The sequence below is a fragment of the Danio rerio genome, chromosome 23, assembly GCF_049306965.1.
Source record: "Danio rerio strain Tuebingen ecotype United States chromosome 23, GRCz12tu, whole genome shotgun sequence".
NCBI lineage: Eukaryota > Metazoa > Chordata > Actinopteri > Cypriniformes > Danionidae > Danio > Danio rerio.
Genome location: NC_133198.1, coordinates 17200683 through 17225990, shown reverse-complemented (window position 1 = coordinate 17225990; position 25308 = coordinate 17200683). Strand labels below are relative to the sequence as shown.

Below are 25308 nucleotides of genomic sequence, written 5' to 3'. Positions count from 1 at the left end.
TTCCCTGCGTTCTTGTGGGTTCCCTCTGGGTTCCCTCTGGGTGCTCCGGTTTCCCCCACAGTCCAAAGACATGCGGTACAGGTGAATTGGGTAGGCTAAATTGTCAGTAGTGTATGAGTGTGTGTGTGTGTGTGTGTGTGTGGATGTTTCCCAGGGATGGGTTGCGGCTGGAATGGCATCCGCTGCGTAAAAACTTGTTGGATAAGTTGGCGGTTCATTCCGCTGTGGCGACCCTGGATCAATAAAGGGACTAAGTCGACAAGAAAATGAATGAATGAATGAATGAATGTTTAGTCTCTGTGGGAAAAAAGTTGTTTGTGATGAGCTTTGGTTCATTATATGAGTTTCTCATTCACATCTACTTATGGTTTTGTTTTTGTCTGTGCAGCAAAGTTAAGTTGTGTTGAAGAAAAGAAGAAGTATGAATGATGGTAAGTTATCAAAAAATTTGAAAAGTACCGTTAAAAGTTAAAAAAATATTTTTTACTGTTAATTTTATAGATTTTGTTTTTACTGTGAAAAACTTCTGCATCAGACAAGATCTAGGTGATATGTAAAATTGACTAAATGTTTAATTGTTGTTGTCTAAGTACTGTAATTCAATCTAATAAAACAAGACATAAAAAAGTTTCAAAAATTTTAAACATTCTTAACACTGTTTTAACTTATATATTTACAATTTATAGACACCAATTTACATTGTTATATTGTTATTTTACTATATTTAGGTAATTTTTTTGTCAATAAATGCCTGCAAATAATTTTGTTTGTAAATTATAAACCAGCTCATTTGCAGTTAAAGACACAGGCTACAAAAACAGCAACACTTTGCTTTGAGCTTAAAATATACTTATTCTGCATTGTATAATACATAATCTGATGGGTATTTTGAGTTGAAACTTTACAGACACATTCTGTGGACACTAAAGACTTACATCTTGCAAAAGTGGTCAAATATGAGCCTTTAATAATGCAACAGAAAATGTTACAATATGAATAATACATGCTGTACAAGACTTATCATGCTTAGTTCATGTAAATATTACATTAAATAGAATTTACAAATCATTTTAAAGTGTTGATAAAAATAACAACACAAGTAGTAATAGATTACGATGGTCTGTTTCCAAGCGCCAGCTTCACTGCAACTCTTCATCTTGGCAAGTGGGTAGATTTGTTAGCAGCACCTAAACAATCCAAAAATATACAGAGTTAGGATGAATGACAGGTAAATGGAAGGTAACTATTAAACTACAGTTTGAAATAGAAGTTCTGTTATGAAAAATACTGTACATTTTTCTATGTGCCATGCATCACAATTGTCTGTGATCAATGCACATCTTCTTGGGTTTATTTGCTCCAGGTTTCCAGGTGTGATTTGTGGATGCTCTTTGGGACATGATGTTGCATCTTTAGTGAGTACATCTGTCTGGCACTCGACCTCATAATACAATTAGGGCTCAGGGGACTGCAGAGAACTGCAGCTTTTATACAACTTTTCTAAAAAGAACACAATATAGAATTGTTTTATTTACAATATAATAATGACAGGCCACAGTTTTGAAAACTTGGACTAGTGCTGTGTTTCAATATGAATACTATTTTAATTTTAAATAGTCATCAAGTATAGAAGTAGTATGTCCTAAATCATAGTATGCTGAAATTGGTATAACAAAGGTTCCCGCTTAGTATTTCTAGTAGAAATTCAAAGTGCAGAACCATTTGTGTTCCAACTGCAAAAATCACAGATGACACATTGCGTGTTGGACAAAAATTCAATTAGACCCACAAACGCAGCTAAAAAGTGTTAACAAACTATAAACATGGGTGATGTGCGAGGCTAATCAATAAGTGGATTGGCAGATAGGGTTTAACCATTTGGTCAAGATGTCTGAGTGACTGTTAATTAATAAAGATGTATTTGGTGTAGAATGTAGTATAAGTTTGAAAAGTAGACATAGCATGTTTTCTAAAACAAGAAGAAGTAGGATTGACAACAATATCTTACGTAACAAGCCAAGGACACAAAGGTAAAGAATAAATCAGCATACACCTACCAAATTTGTGGAGACGGTAAAAACTCTGGCGATAAGCACTTCAGTCTGAATCTGAGCTGCTGACTGGACTCCATTCCCACTCTCCAAATTCTGGCTTGCTGAAGGTCTTTTTCTTTTTGCATTTTTTTCTTGTCTTAACCTGATGAGAAGGTCCAGGCTGGTCATCGTCCGTTGTCTCTTCTCTAAGGGATGAAGAGACTGAGCTGAAGGAAGCACTTGAAGGATCGGAATCAGAGAGCTGCTCAGATCTCCTCCTCTTCCTCTTGCCAGAAGTTTTTTCATTTCTTTTTCTTTTCTCTCCATGGCTCGACTCATCTTGGTTTTTGTGAGAAGATTCAAGCTGTTTATTACTTTTAGATGGACTGAGGGAATCATCTGAAGTATCAGACAGCTGGACTGAGCTCCTCTTTTTCAGTTCTCTGCTCTCTGATCTGTTGTCTCTTTTTCTTTTAAGACCTCCCTCACTTTTCAAGGATTGGATATCAGGTGTCATATTTTCTGTTTTGTTGGCCTGATAAGAAGGTCCAGGCTGTTCGTCATCTCTGGGTGTTGCTTGAAAGGAAGCTTGAGAAAAATTACTCGAAGAATCAGAATCAGAGAGGTGGACTGATCTCCTTCTATTCTGTTCACTGTTCTCTGACCTGTCAGAGGTCTGTCTTTTTCTTTTTAGACCCCGTCTCATTTCAGCCTGATCTCCAAAGGTTTGGATATCAGGTGCCATATTCTCAGTGTTGTTGGCCTGATGAGAAGGTCCAGGCTGTTCATCATCTCTGGATGTTTCTTGAAAGGATGCTTGAGGTGAATCACTCGAAGAATCAGAATCCAAGAGGTAGACGGATCTCCTCCTTTTCTGTTTTCTGTTTTCTGACCTTTCACTTGTCTGTCTTTTTCTTTTAAGACCCTGTCTCAAGCCCAAGCTTTGGTCAGGTGATTCATAATCAAAAGTTGACCCCGAATCTGAATTAGAAGTTGACCCAGAATCGGAGGTGGACCCAGAATCTGACTCAGAAGTTGACCCAGAATCTGAAGTGGACCCAGAATCTGAATCTGAAGTGGACCCAGAATCTGAATCAGAAGTTGACCCAGAATCTGCAGATCCAGAATCGTCAGTGCTGGACTCAGTTATAGGTGTCTCCACGGGTTCTTGTGGTCTATTAGTAAACACAGGATAAAACGCAACGGCTGCAGAGTCCCCAACAGCATCAACATCAACAGACCAGTAATCTGCATTTTGGCCCAGCAAATCCAGCAACGGATTGTATTCAGGACCAGGTGTCATGGAATACTGAGCAAGTTCACGGACAGCTGCTTCAACCAATTCATAATAAAAATCAAAGTTGGCAGCAGTCAATCGACGTGGTATGCGTATATCTGGGAGAATCTGTCTAACATTCCCACTAAGAATTGTAACAGAAATCAAAATTTGAGGCCCCTGATTAACAACGTTCAACCCATCATTTTGATTGACAACGATTAGGTTGACGTCATTGAAAGGGTCATTGCCATTCATCTTGACTTCTATTGAATTTACAGCTAAACTACAAATGTAAAAAAATAAATAAATAAAATTCTGCTGGAATGAACGCTCTGTCAAGATTTCAGATATTACTGTTTTAAAACTTCAAACTGACACTGACTGCTGCCTCTACTATTCTGGCATCTGCTGTTTAGAATGTCAGAATGTCGGAATGTTGGCCTGTGATGTCATCAGTGTTGACATTCAAAACTCTAGGCCTGTGATGTGGCACTCTGCAACACTCTGGCTCTGACGATTCAGTTAAAACCAGTAGTGTGTGTGTTAACATTGTTAGTGGACATTTATGATTTTTTTTTATTTGTTATTTTGTTTATATATTATTTTGATTTTTTTTTGTTTATTTTATTAATAATTTATTTTTAATTGTGTAACATTTGCTGTACAGTTACAGTAAAAAGAAATAGATAAGATTTATATTTTTACAGCAACCACTACAAAATTATAACATTATCACATTTATTGTTGTAAGTTTTTTTAGTACAGTAAAAATAATACTAAACTTCAACACAATATTTTTAAATAGGAATAATAACTGTAAAAAAAAGTCCCTAAATTAGCAGTTTTTTATATTTTGTGTGTATTTTGACATGTTTTTGATTTTTATTTTATTTTTCCCTGTTCATTTATGCTTTTGAATTATATTATGGTACCTTGATCTTCCTTCCAACCACTTTTATTCTTGAAAAGTTAGAAAAAGTGACTTATTTACATTTTTAATAGTTGAAGTCAGGGGTTCTCAACCTTTCTCTCTTCAGGGCCCATCTTTTTCTCTTATCAATTTTAAAAGGTTGAACCGTCTGACATTAAAAAAAAAAAAGTTTATATAAAATGCTTATTTAAATGTTTAAATGTTAACAAAAATACATATACAGTTGTTATTTTCTTATTTTTCTACAGCATTGTATTATATATATATTTATATATATATATATATATATATATATATATATATATATATATATATATATATATATATATATGTATATATATATATATATATATATATATATATATATATATATATATATATATATATATATATATATATATATATATATATATATATATTCAATTATTCATTTATTTATTTATTTTTTTCTACTGGCTCAATCGGCCAGTGGTTCAGATTATTTGCCCTGCTAAATTTTTCACTGTCTCCCCAAGTTAATAGCTATTTCTTAGCCACATATTTAAAAAAATGTGTAAAAGGCCAAACATAATTATATATTTACAATTTTTATTAAGAATTACATTTCTTCAAGTTGAAGCAAGGACATTTTCACAGTATGTCTGATAATATTTCGTATTCTGGAGAAAGTTTTATTTGTCTTACTTCAGCTAAAATAAAAGCAGCTTAAAAAAAAAAAAAAAAAAAACATTTTAAGGTCAATATTATTAGCCCTTTTAAGCAGTGTTTTCCCCGATAGTCTACAGAGCAAACCATCGTTATACAGTAACTTTCCTAATTACCCTAACATGCCTAGTTAACCTAATTAACCTAGTTAAGCTTTTAAATGTCATTTTAAGCTGTATAGAAGTGTCTATCTGAATATTAATGGGACATTTTTAAATAGATCTTGTGCAAGTAAAAAAGACAGATGGAGTTCACTTATTTCAACTAATAATCAAATAAAATAAAAACGCTAAATACCTAAATTTTGAAGAAATATTAATTTGTATCACATTTAGTATCACATAAGTATCACCTCCAAGATCAGATTTTATAGTGCTCAGCATATATGAGTAGGCCTCTCACACATCTCTCATTTAAATGAATATTTTTTTATTAGAAGCTTTGCAGTATTATATTTGTGCATATACATTATTAATCAGTACTGAAGCCAAATCTGGAGCTAATATAACAAAATACTTTGCAATATCAGTCTGAAAATAAATTAATAACCTAAACTTGTATGTTAGAGCAAATATAAAAAAAAAAAATATTAAAAAGAGCATAAATCAGGAGAAATACATGTTTTGTAGTTTCGTAGTTTTTTTTTGTTTTTGAATGTTTTGCATGAAATAAAATTTCTATGTATAGAGATGTTCAGTAACTAAAACCTGTTCAATAAATCTGTTTTGTTAACTTGCACCTACAAATAATATATTACATAATGGATTATTAGTTTTATCATGATGCCATTTAAAAGCATTGTGAATAACACTGAGTGGGTGACTAAGTGGGCTCAGTGGTTAGCACTGTTGCCTCACAGCAAGAAGGTCACTTGTTCGAGTCCCATCATTTCTGTGTGGAGTTTGGGTTTCCTCCGGCTTTCTCCACAGTCCAAAGACATGCGGTACAGGTGAATTAAATAACCTAAAATGGCCATTGTGTGTGTGTGTGTGTGTGTGTGTGTGTGTGTGTGTGTGTGTGTGTGTGCGTGTGCGTGTGCGTGTGCGTGTGTGCGTGTGTGTGTGTGTGTGTGTGTGAATCAGTGTGTATGGATGTTTTCTAGTACTGGGTTGCAGCTGAAAAGGCATTCGCTGTATATGCTGGATAAGTTGGCGGTTCATTTCACTGTGGTGACCTTTGATGAATAAAGGGACTAAGCCAAAGATAAATGATTGAATGAATGAATAAGAGTGAGCGCCTTTTTTATATTAATATGTTTAGTCTCGGGCAAAGCAGCGACGCAGTAGGTAGTGCTGTCGCCTCTCAGCAAGAATGTCTCTGGTTCGAGCCTCAGCTCAGTTGGCGTTTCTGTGTGGAGTTTGCATGTTTTCCCTGCGTTCTTGTGGGTTCCCTCTGGGTTCCCTCTGGGTGCTCCGGTTTCCCCCACAGTCCAAAGACATGCGGTACAGGTGAATTGGGTAGGCTAAATTGTCAGTAGTGTATGAGTGTGTGTGTGTGTGTGTGTGTGGATGTTTCCCAGGGATGGGTTGCGGCTGGAATGGCATCCGCTGCGTAAAAACTTGTTGGATAAGTTGGCGGTTCATTCCGCTGTGGCGACCCTGGATCAATAAAGGGACTAAGTCGACAAGAAAATGAATGAATGAATGAATGAATGTTTAGTCTCTGTGGGAAAAAAGTTGTTTGTGATGAGCTTTGGTTCATTATATGAGTTTCTCATTCACATCTACTTATGGTTTTGTTTTTGTCTGTGCAGCAAAGTTAAGTTGTGTTGAAGAAAAGAAGAAGTATGAATGATGGTAAGTTATCAAAAAATTTGAAAAGTACCGTTAAAAGTTAAAAAAATATTTTTTACTGTTAATTTTATAGATTTTGTTTTTACTGTGAAAAACTTCTGCATCAGACAAGATCTAGGTGATATGTAAAATTGACTAAATGTTTAATTGTTGTTGTCTAAGTACTGTAATTCAATCTAATAAAACAAGACATAAAAAAGTTTCAAAAATTTTAAACATTCTTAACACTGTTTTAACTTATATATTTACAATTTATAGACACCAATTTACATTGTTATATTGTTATTTTACTATATTTAGGTAATTTTTTTGTCAATAAATGCCTGCAAATAATTTTGTTTGTAAATTATAAACCAGCTCATTTGCAGTTAAAGACACAGGCTACAAAAACAGCAACACTTTGCTTTGAGCTTAAAATATACTTATTCTGCATTGTATAATACATAATCTGATGGGTATTTTGAGTTGAAACTTTACAGACACATTCTGTGGACACTAAAGACTTACATCTTGCAAAAGTGGTCAAATATGAGCCTTTAATAATGCAACAGAAAATGTTACAATATGAATAATACATGCTGTACAAGACTTATCATGCTTAGTTCATGTAAATATTACATTAAATAGAATTTACAAATCATTTTAAAGTGTTGATAAAAATAACAACACAAGTAGTAATAGATTACGATGGTCTGTTTCCAAGCGCCAGCTTCACTGCAACTCTTCATCTTGGCAAGTGGGTAGATTTGTTAGCAGCACCTAAACAATCCAAAAATATACAGAGTTAGGATGAATGACAGGTAAATGGAAGGTAACTATTAAACTACAGTTTGAAATAGAAGTTCTGTTATGAAAAATACTGTACATTTTTCTATGTGCCATGCATCACAATTGTCTGTGATCAATGCACATCTTCTTGGGTTTATTTGCTCCAGGTTTCCAGGTGTGATTTGTGGATGCTCTTTGGGACATGATGTTGCATCTTTAGTGAGTACATCTGTCTGGCACTCGACCTCATAATACAATTAGGGCTCAGGGGACTGCAGAGAACTGCAGCTTTTATACAACTTTTCTAAAAAGAACACAATATAGAATTGTTTTATTTACAATATAATAATGACAGGCCACAGTTTTGAAAACTTGGACTAGTGCTGTGTTTCAATATGAATACTATTTTAATTTTAAATAGTCATCAAGTATAGAAGTAGTATGTCCTAAATCATAGTATGCTGAAATTGGTATAACAAAGGTTCCCGCTTAGTATTTCTAGTAGAAATTCAAAGTGCAGAACCATTTGTGTTCCAACTGCAAAAATCACAGATGACACATTGCGTGTTGGACAAAAATTCAATTAGACCCACAAACGCAGCTAAAAAGTGTTAACAAACTATAAACATGGGTGATGTGCGAGGCTAATCAATAAGTGGATTGGCAGATAGGGTTTAACCATTTGGTCAAGATGTCTGAGTGACTGTTAATTAATAAAGATGTATTTGGTGTAGAATGTAGTATAAGTTTGAAAAGTAGACATAGCATGTTTTCTAAAACAAGAAGAAGTAGGATTGACAACAATATCTTACGTAACAAGCCAAGGACACAAAGGTAAAGAATAAATCAGCATACACCTACCAAATTTGTGGAGACGGTAAAAACTCTGGCGATAAGCACTTCAGTCTGAATCTGAGCTGCTGACTGGACTCCATTCCCACTCTCCAAATTCTGGCTTGCTGAAGGTCTTTTTCTTTTTGCATTTTTTTCTTGTCTTAACCTGATGAGAAGGTCCAGGCTGGTCATCGTCCGTTGTCTCTTCTCTAAGGGATGAAGAGACTGAGCTGAAGGAAGCACTTGAAGGATCGGAATCAGAGAGCTGCTCAGATCTCCTCCTCTTCCTCTTGCCAGAAGTTTTTTCATTTCTTTTTCTTTTCTCTCCATGGCTCGACTCATCTTGGTTTTTGTGAGAAGATTCAAGCTGTTTATTACTTTTAGATGGACTGAGGGAATCATCTGAAGTATCAGACAGCTGGACTGAGCTCCTCTTTTTCAGTTCTCTGCTCTCTGATCTGTTGTCTCTTTTTCTTTTAAGACCTCCCTCACTTTTCAAGGATTGGATATCAGGTGTCATATTTTCTGTTTTGTTGGCCTGATAAGAAGGTCCAGGCTGTTCGCCATCTCTGGGTGTTGCTTGAAAGGAAGCTTGAGAAAAATTACTCGAAGAATCAGAATCAGAGAGGTGGACTGATCTCCTTCTATTCTGTTCACTGTTCTCTGACCTGTCAGAGGTCTGTCTTTTTCTTTTTAGACCCCGTCTCATTTCAGCCTGACCTCCAAAGGTTTGGATATCAGGTGCCATATTCTCAGTGTTGTTGGCCTGATGAGAAGGTCCAGGCTGTTCATCATCTCTGGATGTTTCTTGAAAGGATGCTTGAGGTGAATCACTCGAAGAATCAGAATCCAAGAGGTAGACGGATCTCCTCCTTTTCTGTTTTCTGTTTTCTGACCTTTCACTTGTCTGTCTTTTTCTTTTAAGACCCTGTCTCAAGCCCAAGCTTTGGTCAGGTGATTCATAATCAAAAGTTGACCCCGAATCTGAATTAGAAGTTGACCCAGAATCGGAGGTGGACCCAGAATCTGACTCAGAAGTTGACCCAGAATCTGAAGTGGACCCAGAATCTGAATCTGAAGTGGACCCAGAATCTGAATCAGAAGTTGACCCAGAATCTGCAGATCCAGAATCGTCAGTGCTGGACTCAGTTATAGGTGTCTCCACGGGTTCTTGTGGTCTATTAGTAAACACAGGATAAAACGCAACGGCTGCAGAGTCCCCAACAGCATCAACATCAACAGACCAGTAATCTGCATTTTGGCCCAGCAAATCCAGCAACGGATTGTATTCAGGACCAGGTGTCATGGAATACTGAGCAAGTTCACGGACAGCTGCTTCAACCAATTCATAATAAAAATCAAAGTTGGCAGCAGTCAATCGACGTGGTATGCGTATATCTGGGAGAATCTGTCTAACATTCCCACTAAGAATTGTAACAGAAATCAAAATTTGAGGCCCCTGATTAACAACGTTCAACCCATCATTTTGATTGACAACGATTAGGTTGACGTCATTGAAAGGGTCATTGCCATTCATCTTGACTTCTATTGAATTTACAGCTAAACTACAAATGTAAAAAAATAAATAAATAAAATTCTGCTGGAATGAACGCTCTGTCAAGATTTCAGATATTACTGTTTTAAAACTTCAAACTGACACTGACTGCTGCCTCTACTATTCTGGCATCTGCTGTTTAGAATGTCAGAATGTCGGAATGTTGGCCTGTGATGTCATCAGTGTTGACATTCAAAACTCTAGGCCTGTGATGTGGCACTCTGCAACACTCTGGCTTTGACGATTCAGTTAAAACCAGTAGTGTGTGTGTTAACATTGTTAGTGGACATTTATGATTTTTTTTTATTTGTTATTTTGTTTATATATTATTTTGATTTTTTTTTGTTTATTTTATTAATAATTTATTTTTAATTGTGTAACATTTGCTGTACAGTTACAGTAAAAAGAAATAGATAAGATTTATATTTTTACAGCAACCACTACAAAATTATAACATTATCACATTTATTGTTGTAAGTTTTTTTAGTACAGTAAAAATAATACTAAACTTCAACACAATATTTTTAAATAGGAATAATAACTGTAAAAAAAAGTCCCTAAATTAGCAGTTTTTTATATTTTGTGTGTATTTTGACATGTTTTTGATTTTTATTTTATTTTTCCCTGTTCATTTATGCTTTTGAAGAATTATATTATGGTACCTTGATCTTCCTTCCAACCACTTTTATTCTTGAAAAGTTAGAAAAAGTGACTTTTATTTACATTTTTAATAGTTGAAGTCAGGGGTTCTCAACCTTTTTCTCTTCAGGGCCCATCTTTTTCTCTTATCAATTTTAAAAGGTTGAACCGTCTGACATAAAAAAAAAAAGTTTATATAAAATACTTATTTAAATGTTTAAATGTTAACAAAAATGCATATACAGTTGTTATTTTCTTATTTTTCTACAGCATTGTATTATATATATATATTTACATTTACATTTACATTTAGTCATTTAGCAGACGCTTTTATCCAAAGCGACTTACAAATGAGGACAAGGAAGCAATTTACACAACCAAGAGCAACAATGAATAAGTACTAAAGGCAAGTTTCAGGTCTGTAAAGTCTAAGAAGGGAAGTGTTAGTAGTTTTTTTTTTTTTTTTTTTTTTTTTTTTTTTTTTTTTTTTTTTTTTTTACAATTAGTGTGATATTCAAAGAGGCAATTGCAGCTTAGGAAGTGAAGTGGAGACTAAATAGTTGAGTTTTTAGTCGTTTCTTGAAAATAGCGAGTGACTCTGCTGTTCTGATGCAGTTAGGGAGTTCATTCCACCAACTGGGCAGATTGAGCGTGAGCGTTCGCGAAAGTGATTTTTTCCCTCTTTGGGATGGAACCACGAGGCGACGTTCATTCACAGAGCGCAAGTTTCTGGAGGGCACATAGATCTGCAGAAGTGAGTGCAGATAAGAAGGTGCTAGGCCAGAAGTCACTTTGTAGGCAAACATCAGAGTTTTGAATTTGATGCGAGCAGCAACTGGCAGCCAGTGCAAACGGACTAGCAGTGGAGTGACATGTGCTCGTTTAGGTTCATTGAAGACAACTCGTGCTGCTGCATTCTGGAGCAGTTGAAGAGGCTTGATAGAGTTAGCTGGAAGCCCAGCTAGTAGAGAGTTGCAGTAATCCAGTTTGGAGAGAACAAGAGCTTGAACAAGGAGTTGAGCTGCATGTTCAGATAAGAAGGGTCGGATCTTTCTGATGTTATAGAGTGCGAATCTGCACGATCGAGCAGTTCTAGAAATGTGGTCAGAGAAGTTTAGTTGGTCATCAATCGTTACTCCAAGGCTTTTCACCATTTTGGATGCAGTAATGGTTGCCCCATCCATCTGGATTGAAAAGTTATGGTGTAGAGTCGGGTTGGCAGAAACTACAAGCATTTCCGTTTTTGCGAGGTTCAGCTGAAGATGATGATCTTTCATCCAGTGTGAAATATCCAACAGGCAGGCTGAGATACGAGCTGGAACCGAGGGATCATCAGGATGAAAAGAGAGGTATAGCTGGGTGTCATCAGCATAGCAGTGGTAGGAGAATCCATGTCTCTGGATGACTGGTCCTAGAGATGATGTGTAGATGGAGAAGAGAAGTGGCCCAAGAACAGAGCCTTGAGGTACCCCAGTGTTTAGATGCTGTAGGTTGGACACCTCTCCCCTCCAAGACACCCTGAATGACCTGTCAGAGAGGTAAGATCTAAACCATTGTATAACAGTGCCCGCAACGCCCAGTGACTCAAGCGTAGATAGCAGGATCTGGTGGTTGACAGTGTCAAAAGCAGCTGACAAGTCCAGCAAAATGAGGACTGATGATTTAGAGTCTGCTTTAGCCAGTCTGAGATCCTCCACGACCGAGAGCAGGGCAGTCTCAGTTGAGTGGCCTTTCTTAAAGCCGGATTGCTTGTTGTCCATGAGATTGTTTTGAGTAAGAAAGTCCAGGACTTGACTGAACACTACTTTCTCCAGAATCTTGGCCATGAATGGAAGCAGGGATACTGGTCTGTAGTTTTCAAGTAGCGTATGGTCCAGGTTGGGTTTCTTTAGCAGTGGGGTTACCCTAGCCTGCTTAAATGTAGTGGGGAATAAACCAGAGTCAAGAGATGTGTTAATTATGTGAGTCAGTGTTGGTATGACTGCAGGAGAGATGGCTTGCAAGAGATGAGAGGGAATGGGATCGAGTGGACAGGTGGTTGCATGGCTAGATAGCACAAGTTTGGACACCTCAGACTCAGAGAGCTGAGAAAAGGAGGTGAGTGTGTGTGGTGTTGGTGTTGTATCTTGCGTGTTTGTTGTAGGTGCAGCAAATTGAGCACTGATTTTTGCAGTTTTGGTGCAGAAGAATGTAGCAAAGTCATCAGTAGTAAGTGTGGAGGATGCGGGTGGAGGAGGAGGATAGAGGAGGGAGGAAAATGTTTTAAAAAGTAGGCGAGGATTAGTGGCATTGTTGATTTTCAGACGGTAATACGTCTGCTTTGCAGAAGTAACCTCAGCTGAGAAAGAGGACAGAAGAGTTTGGTATGTTAAGAGGTGTGCAGGATTTTTAGTTTTCCGCCAAATTCTCTCTGCAGCCCGAAGTTTTGAGCGATGCTCACGGAGAGCATCCGAGAGCCAGGGTGCAGGAGGACTGGCACGGGCTGGCCTGGATGCAAGAGGACATAATCGGTCTAGACATGATGCTAGTGTGGAGCAGAGTGTATTAGTGGCACTGTTCGAATCAAGTGCAGCGAGTTTGCGAGATGGAGGAAGAGAGTCTGAAACAATGGTGGATAGTCTATTGGGTGAGAGAGATCGTAGGTTTCTGCGAAAGGTAACCAGTGTTGGAGTGTGTGGCGGCTCAGGAGTAATGTGGATGTTGAGAGACAGAAGGAAATGATCAGATATTTGTAGTGGAGTTACTATTGTTTGATCAGTGAAGCAGTGTCGTGTGTAAATAAGGTTTAGCTGATTACCTGATTTGTGGGTAGCAGAAGTAGGTGCTCTTTTTAGGTCAAAAGAGGCAAGCAGAGTCTGAAAGTCTGCAGCTTGCGGTTTGTCAACGTAAATGTTGAAGTCACCTAGCACCAATAAGGGAGCGGCAAAATTAGAAAAAGATGAGAGAAGAACATCCAGTTCATCTAGGAAGTGACCTAATTTACCTGGTGGGCGGTAGATGACAACCACATTTATGTAGAAGGGGTGGATAATGGTGACTGCATGGAATTCAAAGGAGCTGATTGTTGGCAGGGACGGTATCAGAGTAAATTTCCATTCTTTGGAAATTAGTAGTCCAGTCCCACCCCCTCTCCCTGTCTGACGAGGAGTGTGGGAAAAAGAGAAATTAGCAGAAAGAGTAGCATGTGTAGCAGTGTCCTCCGGCCTCAACCAGGTCTCAGTTAGAGCCATGAGATTATAGTCAGAATATGTAGCTATGGAGGTAATAAAATCAGCCTTGTTAACAGCTGATTGACAATTCCAGAGGCCCACGGAGAGAGAGAGTTGTGAAATAGTAGATACATGTATTGAACGAAGGTTGTGAGGATTACGCCTGCAGCGTACCTCCCGTGTTTTGCGAGTGTTAGTAACAACAGGAATTAGAAAACACATAATAAAAGTGCACTGACAACAAAAAAAAAAATATAAGTGTAAAGTAAAACAACAAAGTAAAGTACTCAAGTGCTTTGTCGGTGTCTTTGCTCGGTGGAGTCGCGCAGGTAGAGTCGATGGTCTTTACCCTCGTCGGTCTTCACACGAGGCGGTCTTCACACGAGGCTGCCGCGACCGCTGCCGCGGTGAACTAGTTGTTTATATAACCCCTAAAGCACTAGCTGATTGAATTCAGCTGGACACGCCTCGAGAGTCAAAACAAGGGCCGAAACTGAGGCGGACGACGCGAACCGCGTCTGCGTTCGCTACACAAGCTCTTATAGTAACCAAGGAAACAGTGGCTAAACAACTTCTAGTATTATACACAACTGAAAGCAAGTTTAAATGTCCTACAACTTTACACAAACAGCTGGAAACAAGTCCTCAAACCATACACAACAACTGAAACAAATCTTAAATGTACTTACAGGCTGCTGTTCTAGATGCTGCTAAAGTGCTTCTCCTGCCGACTAATGCTACCGTGCTCACTATATAGTGGTTACCTGGCGTTTGGACACGCCTCCCGAGTCAAAACAAGGGCCGAAACTGAGGCGGACGACGCGAACCGCGTCTGCGTTCGCTACACAAGCTCTTATAGTAACCAAGGAAACAGTGGCTAAACAACTTCTAGTATTATACACAACTGAAAGCAAGTTTAAATGTCCTACAACTTTACACAAACAGCTGGAAACAAGTCCTCAAACCATACACAACAACTGAAACAAATCTTAAATGTACTTACAGGCTGCTGTTCTAGATGCTGCTAAAGTGCTTCTCCTGCCGACTAATGCTACCGTGCTCACTATATAGTGGTTACCTGGCGTTTGGACACGCCTCCCGAGTCAAAACAAGGGCCGAAACTGAGGCGGACGACGCGAACCGCGTCTGCGTTCGCTACACAAGCTCTTATAGTAACCAAGGAAACAGTGGCTAAACAACTTCTAGTATTATACACAACTGAAAGCAAGTTTAAATGTCCTACAACTTTACACAAACAGCTGGAAACAAGTCCTCAAACCATACACAACAACTGAAACAAATCTTAAATGTACTTACAGGCTGCTGTTCTAGATGCTGCTAAAGTGCTTCTCCTCTTATAGCACTTTTATATATATATATATATATATATATATATATATATATATATATATATATATATATATATATATATATATATTTAATTATTCATTTATTTATTTTTTTTTTTTTTCTACTGGCTCAATCGGCCAGTGGTTCAGATTATTTGCCCTGCTAAATTTTTCACTGTCTCCCCAAGTTAATAGCTATTTCTTAGCCACATATTTTAAAAAATGTGTAAAAGGCCAAACATAATTATATATGTACAATTTTTATTAAGAATTACATTTCTTCAAGTTGAAGCAAGGACATTTTCACAGTATGTCTGATAATATTTCGTATTCTGGAGAAAGTTTTATTTGTCTTACTTCAGCTAGAATAAAAGCAGCTTAAAAAAAAAAAAAAAAAACATTTTAAGGTCAATATTATTAGCCCCTTTAAGCAGTTTTTTCCCCGATAGTCTACAGAGCAAACCATCGTTATACAGTAACTTTCCTAATTACCCTAACATGCCTAGTTAACCTAATTAACCTAGTTAAGCTTTTAAATGTCATTTTAAGCTGTATAGAAGTGTCTATCTGAATATTAATGGGACATTTTTAAATAGATCTTGTGCAAGTAAAAAAGACAGATGGAGTTCACTTATTTCAACTAATAATCAAATAAAATAAAAACGCTAAATACCTAAATTTTGAAGAAATATTAATTTGTATCACATTTAGTATCACATAAGTATCACCTCCAAGATCAGATTTTATAGTGCTCAGCATATATGAGTAGGCCTCTCACACATCTCTCATTTAAATGAATATTTTTTTATTAGAAGCTTTGCAGTATTATATTTGTGCATATACATTATTAATCAGTACTGAAGCCAAATCTGGAGCTAATATAACAAAATACTTTGCAATATCAGTCTGAAAATAAATTAATAACCTAAACTTGTATGTTAGAGCAAATATAAAAAAAAAAATATTAAAAAGGGCATAAATCAGGAGAAATACATGTTTTGTAGTTTCGTAGTTTTTTTTTTTTTGAATGTTTTGCATGAAATAAAATTTCTATGTATAGAGATGTTCAGTAACTAAAACCTGTTCAATAAATCTGTTTTGTTAACTTGCACCTACAAATAATATATTACATAATATATTGTCTATATTGACTGAGAAATGGATAAAAATATTCATTTTCAAAATGTGGTGTACTCATTTATGCACTGTACTTTGTTCTGTTTCACATTATTTCAAGTTAAATTGTAGTAATGTTGTATTAATGAAACATTGACGTGGTTAAAAGTGATTACAAATGTTTTTTGCTTCAAAATACACCTTTATTCATAAAAAAAAAAAAAAAAAAAACTCATAAAGACAGTGCATCATAGCTTATCACAAAACTGATGATACTAAATAATCCTGAGCATCATATCACCATATTTTAATGATTTCTGAAAGATCACATGACATTGAAAACTGAAGTAGAAATTATGCAAATTTCCCGTTCATACAAGGCAGGATGGATCCATGCTTTTATGTTGTTGAAGCCAAATTCTTAAAATTGATCACAACACATCAGACCAGGCAACGTATTTCCAATATTCTATTGTCCAATTTTGGTTAGCCTGTGTGACTTTTAGCTTCAGTTTCCTGTTCTTAGCTGACAGGAGTGGCACCCGTCGTGGTCTACTGCTGCTGTAGCCCATCTGCCTCAAGGTTGGATGTGTTTTGCACAGATATGCAGTTGTATCGAGTGGTTATTTGAGTTATTGTTCTTTTTCTAACCAGTCTGACCATTCTCCTCTGACCTCTGGCATCAACAAGGCATTTGCAGCCAGAGAGCTAACAAAATTTCCCTTTTTCTGACCATTCTCTGTTAATCCTAGAGATGGTTGTGAGTGAAAATCTCAGCTGTTTCTGAAATACTCAGACCAGCACAGCTGGCACCAACAACCATGCCATGTTCAAAATCACTTAAATCACCTTTCTTCTCCATTTTGATGCTTGGTTTGAACTGCAGCAGATTGTCTTGACCATGTCTTCATGCTTAAATGCATTGAGTTGCTGCCATGTGATTGGGTTGATTAGAAATGTGCGTTAACGAGCAGTTGAACAGATGTACCTAATAAAGTGTGTGTGTGTGTGTGTGTGTGTGTGTGTGTGTGTGTGTGTGTGTGTGTGTGTGTATGTATGTATGTATTTTTCTTGTTTTTTTTTTTGTTTAAGAGAAATTTTTAAGAATATTTTTCTGTGAATTTGGTGAAATACATGCAGCATTCACTTTTGTAACCTTTGAATAAAATGCACACTTTAACAATTTAGAATCTGGACATTTGAACATTGAGTAGCGATGAGTTGCATTGGAATGACGTAATCTCCCCCTTCATCTGATTGGCTAGTGGAGCAATTGTCAATCTTGACTAGTGGACCAATTATGGTGCTGAAGCCCACCTGTGATTTATATAAAACTCGAATTGCATCTTTTGGAAACGAAAGCACATAATATTGTAATGAGCGAAGGGAAAAACACTGTAAGCACACAAAACATTCAATTATGAATGTAAAAAACTGATTTCGTTTGCAGTTAGAGGAAAACGTTGAATTCCGGTTTAAGTGTCTTTCTAATTCTAAACAGATTTTGATTTTCAATTCACGCTCATTATCTTTCAGTATGCAATCTTTCTTATTCTGCATTTAGCTTTTGCGTGTTATATTTTTACACACTATCTCACTTTTGGTATTTAGGCTTATTACTTTTAATCTGCGACCCGAATGTATTTGGCAGGATTTTAATCCCATAGACTTCCAATATGTCCTAAAATACAAGCACTCCATGGCATCTAAGTAAACACACAGAGGAGTGTGGACTGTTTCTGGCTCTTCCTGTAGTGATTAACACTCAGTTTACGGCATGCTTCTCAAAACTGCCTTCACAGCGTGCAGCACTATAGGACAGATTCTCATGCAGTGCGCTTTGCTGAACTCACAGCTGATGAAGCAATAGGGGCCAAAGCTTTAATTCACCACAGGATTCAAGTGCTTTTTCGCCTTTTGATTGAGGGTGAACGGGGCCATGAAACAAGAGAAACATTGAGAATAAAAATGAGTGACCCAGCTTTTGGCTTAACTTTCCTTCCTGCTTCTTCTTTCCTACATCCTTTTTAAAAAATTTTTTTATGCACACACACTACTACTATGTGTGGGATCTGAAAGATTGTTTAATATTTTAAAAGAAGCTCATTCTGCTCACCAATGCTTCTATTACTTGATCAAGTGGTGAAATATTATTACAATTTACAAGTAGCGTTCTGTTTTTAAATTACTTCAAGAGTTCACACTTAGCTGATGATTGATTATAAAGCTTGTTTGGCATGATGTCCTGGGAGAGAGCCCTGAGCTCATAAGATCCTCGAGCCCAGGGCTCCCTCCCGTTGCAAGGCGGGAGGGGAGTTTGAGCCCAGGTAGATCTCGAGAACTCCCCTGCTGTAGTAACCAATGAACAGTAAGTGGTTGCTCTTTGGAGTACATACTAGAAGCATGTCTATGGTGCAGATTTGGATTTGGATTCAATTAACTTAAGTTGCATGTTTTTAAAAAGTGGGAGGATCTAAAAAGGAGGAGGAGTAGGGGTGGAAGGGAGAACTCTTTAAAACGAAGATAGCAGTGGAATGTAATCCAGGGTATTTATAGTAGTTTAGGAGTCGTCTGATTGGATCATTGTGAATTGGATTTTTACTGGCAATCATCAGTTGGCACCATTTACCCTTTAGATAGGCATGTGTCAAAAACTTTCCGACTTTTATATAAAGTTTTATGGAGTGAAACAACAAATTATGGTATGTGTTAATACATTTACTATGTTTACTATGTGGGCAAAGCTGTGACGCCATAGGTAGTGCTGTCGCCTTACAGCAAAAAGGTCGCTGGTTTGTTCCTCGGCTCAGTTGGACTAAACTAAACTAAACTCCATTTAACTATTTCACACTTAGCTGGTGATTGCTAATAAACCATGTTTGGCATAGGTCATTGGTCAGATAGGTCTCTAGGGCTCTCAGAATTAATTTGTTCTGCCTATTCCTTGATTATTAGGAGTTGGCATGGCTGAATAAACCACCAACTATACAGCATATGTTTGTGCGGTGAATGCCCTGTTCTAAAAACACTCATACACTGTATGTATAAATACTGCCAATTTGGGTTATTCTATTCAAATATAGTGCATGTCTCATTAACACCCAGATGAAACCCACACGAGCACGGGGAGAACTCCACACAGAAATGCCAACTGGCCTAGCTAGGACTTGAACCAGTGAGCTTCTTGTTATGGCAACAGTGCCTACCACTGAGCTGCTGTGTCATCCTGAATAACCCCACCATGTCCAGTTATAAGCACGTGATCCTCTGGACATTATTTATTCATTCATTTTCTTTTCGGCTTAGTCACTTTATTAATCTGGGGTTGCCACAGCAGAATGAACCGCCGACCTTTTAGCTGGCCAGGAGTGCATTGTTGAATTTAAAAAAAAATTCAAAACATTTTCCCAAAATACGTGTCGAAACAAGATTTGTCACCAAAGATCATTCCAATTAATTTATTGTGAACCTGATCAATAGTTTGCGTTCAGTGAAATCCACCTCAATCATTTTTGTGTTTATCCTTTTTATTATGTTTTTGCAGAAACAAATTTGTAACTAGTGCTATCTAGTCTAACTGATGACTATTGTTTTTTTTATATACGTTTATTATAGTAAATATATTTGAATACTGTTTAAAAACATATTCAAGAATTTTCACTTTTAGTAAACTTCAATTATCTAAAGCCAGACCATTTGTCAGGTTGGTCTAATAGTACATAGATTTGGCTACATTTATTCTCCCATGGTGGTGCACCACACCAAAATTGTTGTTGTTGCAGTTTTTTATTTATTTTTTATTATTATTTTTTTTATATAGCGTGTTATAATCACACCAAAACATTAAAATGTAAGTGGATAATAACAGAGCAAACTTTTCTGTTATCATAGTAGTGCTGTGCGATATTTGTTTAACTTTTTAAGTTTACATGCTGACAGAGGGCGCACTCACACTGTGCTATCCGAACCGTGTCCAGGCCTGTTTTCTTGATCGTTTGAGAAGTGTGAGTGCTCTGAATCGGGCTCAGGCACGGTTCAGTTGGCTGGCCCTGGCACAGTTGGAAGACGTGTGCCAGAGCACGGTTCACTTGGGCCCGAAACTGAAGACGAGATGTGACTTGTACAAGACTGCTCCATATGTGTTTATTAATTATTTTTACTGTTCAATGAACACAAACTGATGCAGGTTATTAAAGACACAAACGACAGCTGCACCTTTAGCAAACCACCTAATACCTGCAGCATGAGGACTTGATGATTGTTTAAGAGCATCAAAAGTGGCTGATCTGTTCATCGAAATATTTAACTGCGTGTCACTACATCCCAAATGTCTAAAACAAAATAACTAAAGCAATCCTACTGAACAGCGCATTATCGATGATGTAAGCGTGCTCAGGCGGCAATTCAATGTGAGTGTGGGCTGTCAGGGGAGACAGGAGAGGGGACAAGCGGGCTTCGGCCCGGTTCAAGGGAACCATACATAGTGTGAGTACCCCCTGACTGAAAGGGCTGTTTGATGCCTGAGGCCAGCAAACATGGCGTAGCTTTCAGTCATGATGAACACAGTTTCAATGAGTAGATTTTATATATAGATAAAGGTCTATGGTTCTGAATACAATTACTCCACTTGCTGGAGTTTATGTCTGTTTCACTTTCAATGCCATCTATTGGAGACATTCATAAATATTCCTAGTAAATCTAATAAATGTTGGAGAAATACTTGTTTTGTTAATGCACTTAATCCCATATGTAAACAGCGTTTATTTGAGGGTGCACAAGATAATCTGTGCTTGAGCAGTGTATATTTGAGGGCGTGCAAGTACTTTTGTGCACAAACAAAGATCGAGATATTTGCATGCTTGTATTACAAAAATGAGATCTCGATTGGTAATATTACGCTTAAGACATTTGTTATTGAAATAACATCATAGGTAGTTGGAAGATCAGTGTAAAAGGCCTGCCGTCACAGCTGGAAAAAATCCCAGATGAAACACTGTAGTGGTCTTAAAATAAGAAATCCACAAAAGTTGAAATATCTAAGGTACTGTAGAACAACACTTAAATGCCTTTTTAAATGACACAAATGTGATGCATTTGATTTTCTCCCAACTCAATACTCATTAAAAAATGTTTTGAAAACTCAATTAAGACTGCATACGACTATTCTCCATAACCATTTTAAAAATTGTAGTCTGTTCAAATGCGATAAGACGCAAAAGAGAACGCTCTGGTTAATAAAGTAACCCTCGTTCCCTGAGAAGGGGAACGGAAATGCTATTAGTGGATTTATTCATAATTCACGTAATGGGGAGATTTCGTTTCAGAAAGCCAATTGTCTGAAAGAATATATAACGGGCCAATGAAATGCCAATGAATAGACAGCGAAAGCTTGCGCACATGTGCCTTATTGCCAATTTTCTCCGCATATAAGCACGGGAGAAGCAAGGACACGTCATCCTTTTAAGCTGAAGAGACTGAACTTACAGCTAAGGAACAGTCATTATGGAGATGCTAAATAGCATTTCCGTTCCCCTCCTCTGGGATCGAGGGTTACTTTACTAACCAGAGTGTCCCCCTTCGGATGGGGAACTTCAATGCTATTAGTGGATTTATTCATATTCCACATAATGGGGGAAAGTATGCAAACGCCATAATGACTGTACCTTACCTTCGCCTCCGATGTGAGGATAGCCTAGCAAGCGTGAGCACTCCTGCATCAAAGAGAGGCGCGGTCCTCCAACGTGGTCCCTGGCCCTTACTTATCCCACTTCAAATCAGTTTTACGGATTTAGATATATTTTTTGGGAAGTCACAAGTGTCTAGATAATTCTAGGAAAATATGACAGTACGTTGGGAAGCGTGCAGTCCCGATAGGGAGGATGCTGTGGAGGCCATCTGCTACCCAATGGGGAGATATGATGGCAAAAATACATATGGACTAGCCCTGAGAAGGAAGAGTACGCATATAATAAGATGGTTAGCAAAGAGGGAAGACAAGGGTCCACCCGTGAGGGGGGACTGCACCGTGGCTAAATAAGCATATGGGATCGCCTAGTGGGGATGTGGCATAGTGGACACCTATACCCAAAACGCGGTCTTACCAGTGGGCAGACCTACAACGTAGTGGGCTAGCAAGTGACTCCTCCGCTGAGTCAGTGCTGGGGGCCTCAGAGGAATCTGCAGGGCTCACCTAACGGGGAACTTTACTGACAGATAAAAAAGCGCACGTATCTCCGTGTTAGGGAGAATGGCGCAGCAAGCGTGTTTCAACACCTTAGCCGAGTTGTTTCCTCAATCACCAAGGGTTACCTAATACCCTTGAGGAAACCAATCCAATCCACTCGCAGATTGTAAAACCTTGCAAATGTATTAGGTGTTGCCCAGCCAGCAGCTCTACAGATGTCTTTTAGAGAGGCGCCGCGTGCACGCGCCCAAGAGGAGGGGAATGTGGCTTGCCTCTGATAAGCAAGAGACCTTAGTTCGATACGGCACTTTCCTGCTGCCGACCGCCATAACAGACGAAGAGCTGCTCAGATGATCTAAGCTCTAAGTGCGTTCCAGATAATACGCAAAGCGCGATCTGGACAAAGTGAGGCTGGGTCTGCCTCCTCCGGGGGCAGCACTTGCAGGCTCACTACCTGGTATTAAAACGGAGTGGTAGGAACCTTGGGCACATATCGTGGGCGGGGTCTCAGGAACGTGAGAGTAAGCCAGCCCAATTACAGGCACGAGTCACTGACAGAAAAATGCCTCCACGTCCCCGACCCTCTAAATCGATATCAACACGACCAGCAGAGCTGTCTTCAGGGCAGAATCTTAAAGATAATGAGTCGAGGATCGAAGAGATCTGACGCAGGCTCGTGAGAACAAGGGCGAGATCCTAAGAGGGCAAGAGAGAGGGGCGGGTTGGATTAATTCGCCTAGCGCCCCTGAGGAACCGGATAATGAGGTTATGCGTTCCCACGGTGCTGCCAGCAACCGCGTCATAAGAGCGGAGATGGCAGCCACGTAACCTTAAGTGTGGAGGGCGAAAGCCTGCTCTCCAGCTTCTCTTGGCGTAAGAAAGCACAACGCTGATCTGCCAATTTTCGGGTGTCTTCTCAGCGAGAGACGCACCATTCAGTGAATAGACTCCACTAAAGGGCATAGGCGCGCTTGAGGAGGGGGCTCTAGCCCGAGTGACGGTATCAACCACCACAATCGGTAGGTTACCTAAGTCTTCCTCGCATCCAAGGACCACCCGTGGAGGTTACAAAGATCGGGGCGAGGGTGCCAGATGGTGCCCTGTCCCTGAGAGAGTAGGTGCTCTCTCAAAGGGATCTGCCAGTGAAGGGCCATCGCGGGGAGGGAGAGCTCTGACATCCGGTTGGGCCAGAGGGGCGCAACCAGCAACCTGTTCCTCGTCCTCCCTGACCTTGCACAGTAACTGCGTGAGCAGGCTCACTGGGGGAACGCGTATTTGCGCATGCCCCGGGGCCAGCTGTGAGCCAGTGCATCCGTGCCAAGAGAGCCCTCGGTCAGGGAAAAGAACAACTGGCAATGAGCGATCTCGGGGGAAGCAAACGGGCTCAGCACACAGCCCTGTGGTACACCAGTGTAACAGAAATTAACTCATTTTATGAATATTAATAATCAACAATAACGGTTTATTCTTATTTATTAATATTCCGGCTTAAGCTTCGGTCAATTTGGTCAAACAAACATATGATTGTATATGATCCTGCCCGCGCGACTGAGCGGACTCTCAGATTATGAATATTAATGATCAACAATAACGAATTATTATTAATCATTAACATTCTGGATTAATTTAATGCTAATTTGACCAAACAAACACAACCTGAGCCTCCGCTCTTCCGAGCGGACACGGTAATGATCTATTTATTTAGAAAAGGAAATTATTGCTACTTCTTGTGAAGTAGATTAATCATTCATAAGTTTTAATCAACTTATAACAGCTGGGCAGGGGAATCTGTCTTTCAGTGACTTTTTCTGTGAGGCAAATAGGGTCTATAGAACATGTAACAACAAAGAGAAATAGTAAAGCGCGGGAATAGAGATTTCAGATAAAGTGGCAAAATCTGTTTTCAGTTCCACACACACCATTAAGGATCACCAAGATTATAAAAAACACCTTTTTGATAAAAAGGGCACAGCGTCTCTCTTCCAGCGTGTCGAAATTCCTTTGATGTCCTTCTTGATGCGTTGAGTTTGCAATACAGTTCGGAGGAACGCGATCGCAAATTTCAACTGAGTTTACTTTGCCAGAAAAATAAGAAAACGTGGGCTCGGAGCGAGCCACGCGGCACAAAGGAAAAGGGGTGGCCTCCTTGAGCAGTTCTTTGTTCGGACCTTCTGCCTCGGGCCTAGGAGAGGGGCAGCTTTTAAGGTTGAGCTCTGTGGGACTGCCCTCTCAACATGCTCGACCAATGATTTCAGGGCAAAGTTTAAGCTGTAAACTTCCTTTGTCTCGAGGCTGCTCATATGCAAATTTGCGTGTCCGCCTGCAGCATGCGGAGATACATTAATGAAAGGCATTAAAGAATGTAAGCAGTGTAAGTTATTATCATGCTTTATGCATCATGTGTTGTAAAATGTCAAGGGCAGTCCAACGACACCAGACATGGACAGGTACATCAACAATAAAAGTAAATCAAAAATACATCAACATAATTCCTACACTTACATTATTTATGCTCTAAAAAGGCCTAAAGCTGGGGTGTCAAACTCAATTCCTGGAGGGGTTGTACAGGTAGGAAAGGTCAGAAAAGTTTGCAAACATAACATTTTAGTTTTGTGCTAAATGGTCCTTTATGGTCCCTGATTTTTCAGTCCAATTTCTTTTTGGACTAGTGTCCTTGTGGGTGTGGGGATGTGTGTATGTGTGTAAGCAAGGAGGGGGGAAAGATCGGAATGTCTTTGAAGTCTCTAGATCCATCTCTCTGGATAACGAAAGTGTCACGGAGGCAGACTGAGAGACGTGTCGATACCTAGGACTTTAAGTTTGATCCTTAACTTAGAGGGTATGACAGTGTTAAATGCTGAGCTGAAGTCAACTAACAGCATTCGTGCATAAGTGTTTTTATTGTCCAGGTGT

The 25308-nt window shown here is 38.6% G+C and overlaps 4 protein-coding genes across 10 annotated transcripts in view; 1 reads left to right on the top strand and 3 right to left on the bottom strand.

Moving 5' to 3' along the window:
- Positions 1-25308, top strand: part of sulf2b (sulfatase 2b) — a 544759-nt gene that overhangs the window by 65018 nt on the left and 454433 nt on the right. The window contains exons 6-7 of one of the 5 annotated variants that reach the window (XM_073938026.1): positions 389-431; positions 1364-1415. The exons of the other annotated variants lie outside the window; for them this stretch is intronic. The gene's annotated coding sequence lies outside the window, so the exon portion shown is untranslated. The remainder of the gene's footprint in view (positions 1-388; positions 432-1363; positions 1416-25308) is intronic. 5 annotated transcript variants of the gene reach the window in all.
- Positions 948-4393, bottom strand: LOC137489180 (uncharacterized). 2 transcript variants are annotated; one of them, XR_011008531.2, is made up of 3 exons: positions 2058-4393; positions 1294-1500; positions 948-1187 (listed from the first exon to the last, which is right to left on the bottom strand). XR_011008531.2 is itself a non-coding variant. In XM_073939569.1 (2 exons), the coding sequence occupies exon 1, from the start codon at positions 3565-3567 to the stop codon at positions 2098-2100; it is 1470 nt and encodes a 489-aa protein (XP_073795670.1). In that variant the 5' UTR covers positions 3568-4393; the 3' UTR covers positions 948-1187; positions 2058-2097. The 2 variants fall into 2 exon arrangements, 1 of the variants encoding a protein (XP_073795670.1); XM_073939569.1 differs by lacking the exon at positions 1294-1500.
- LOC137489179 (uncharacterized) lies at positions 7261-10573 on the bottom strand. 2 transcript variants are annotated; one of them, XR_011008530.2, is made up of 3 exons: positions 8371-10573; positions 7607-7813; positions 7261-7500 (listed from the first exon to the last, which is right to left on the bottom strand). XR_011008530.2 is itself a non-coding variant. In XM_073939570.1 (2 exons), exon 1 carries the CDS (start codon positions 9878-9880, stop codon positions 8411-8413), a length of 1470 nt encoding a protein of 489 aa, XP_073795671.1. In that variant the 5' UTR covers positions 9881-10573; the 3' UTR covers positions 7261-7500; positions 8371-8410. The 2 variants fall into 2 exon arrangements, 1 of the variants encoding a protein (XP_073795671.1); XM_073939570.1 differs by lacking the exon at positions 7607-7813.
- On the bottom strand, positions 10702-15101 carry LOC141380596 (uncharacterized). The gene is made up of 2 exons (XM_073939571.1): positions 13521-15101; positions 10702-13439 (listed from the first exon to the last, which is right to left on the bottom strand). Exons 1-2 carry the CDS (start codon positions 13966-13968, stop codon positions 11071-11073), a joined length of 2817 nt encoding a protein of 938 aa, XP_073795672.1. The 5' UTR covers positions 13969-15101; the 3' UTR covers positions 10702-11070.

What these genes read in the sequence shown, in the direction of transcription:
- LOC137489180 (XM_073939569.1), bottom strand. Translation starts at nt 3,567, where the DNA reads ATGAATGGCAATGACCCTTTCAATGACGTCAACCTAATCGTTGTCAAT.
- LOC137489179 (XM_073939570.1), bottom strand. Translation starts at nt 9,880, where the DNA reads ATGAATGGCAATGACCCTTTCAATGACGTCAACCTAATCGTTGTCAAT.
- LOC141380596 (XM_073939571.1), bottom strand. Translation starts at nt 13,968, where the DNA reads ATGTGTTTTCTAATTCCTGTTGTTACTAACACTCGCAAAACACGGGAG. An exon ending in TGTCATCTACCGCCCACCAG is followed by an intron (nt 13,440 to 13,520) that starts GTAAATTAGGTC and finishes TATTGGTGCTAG; the next exon opens with GTGACTTCAACATTTACGTT.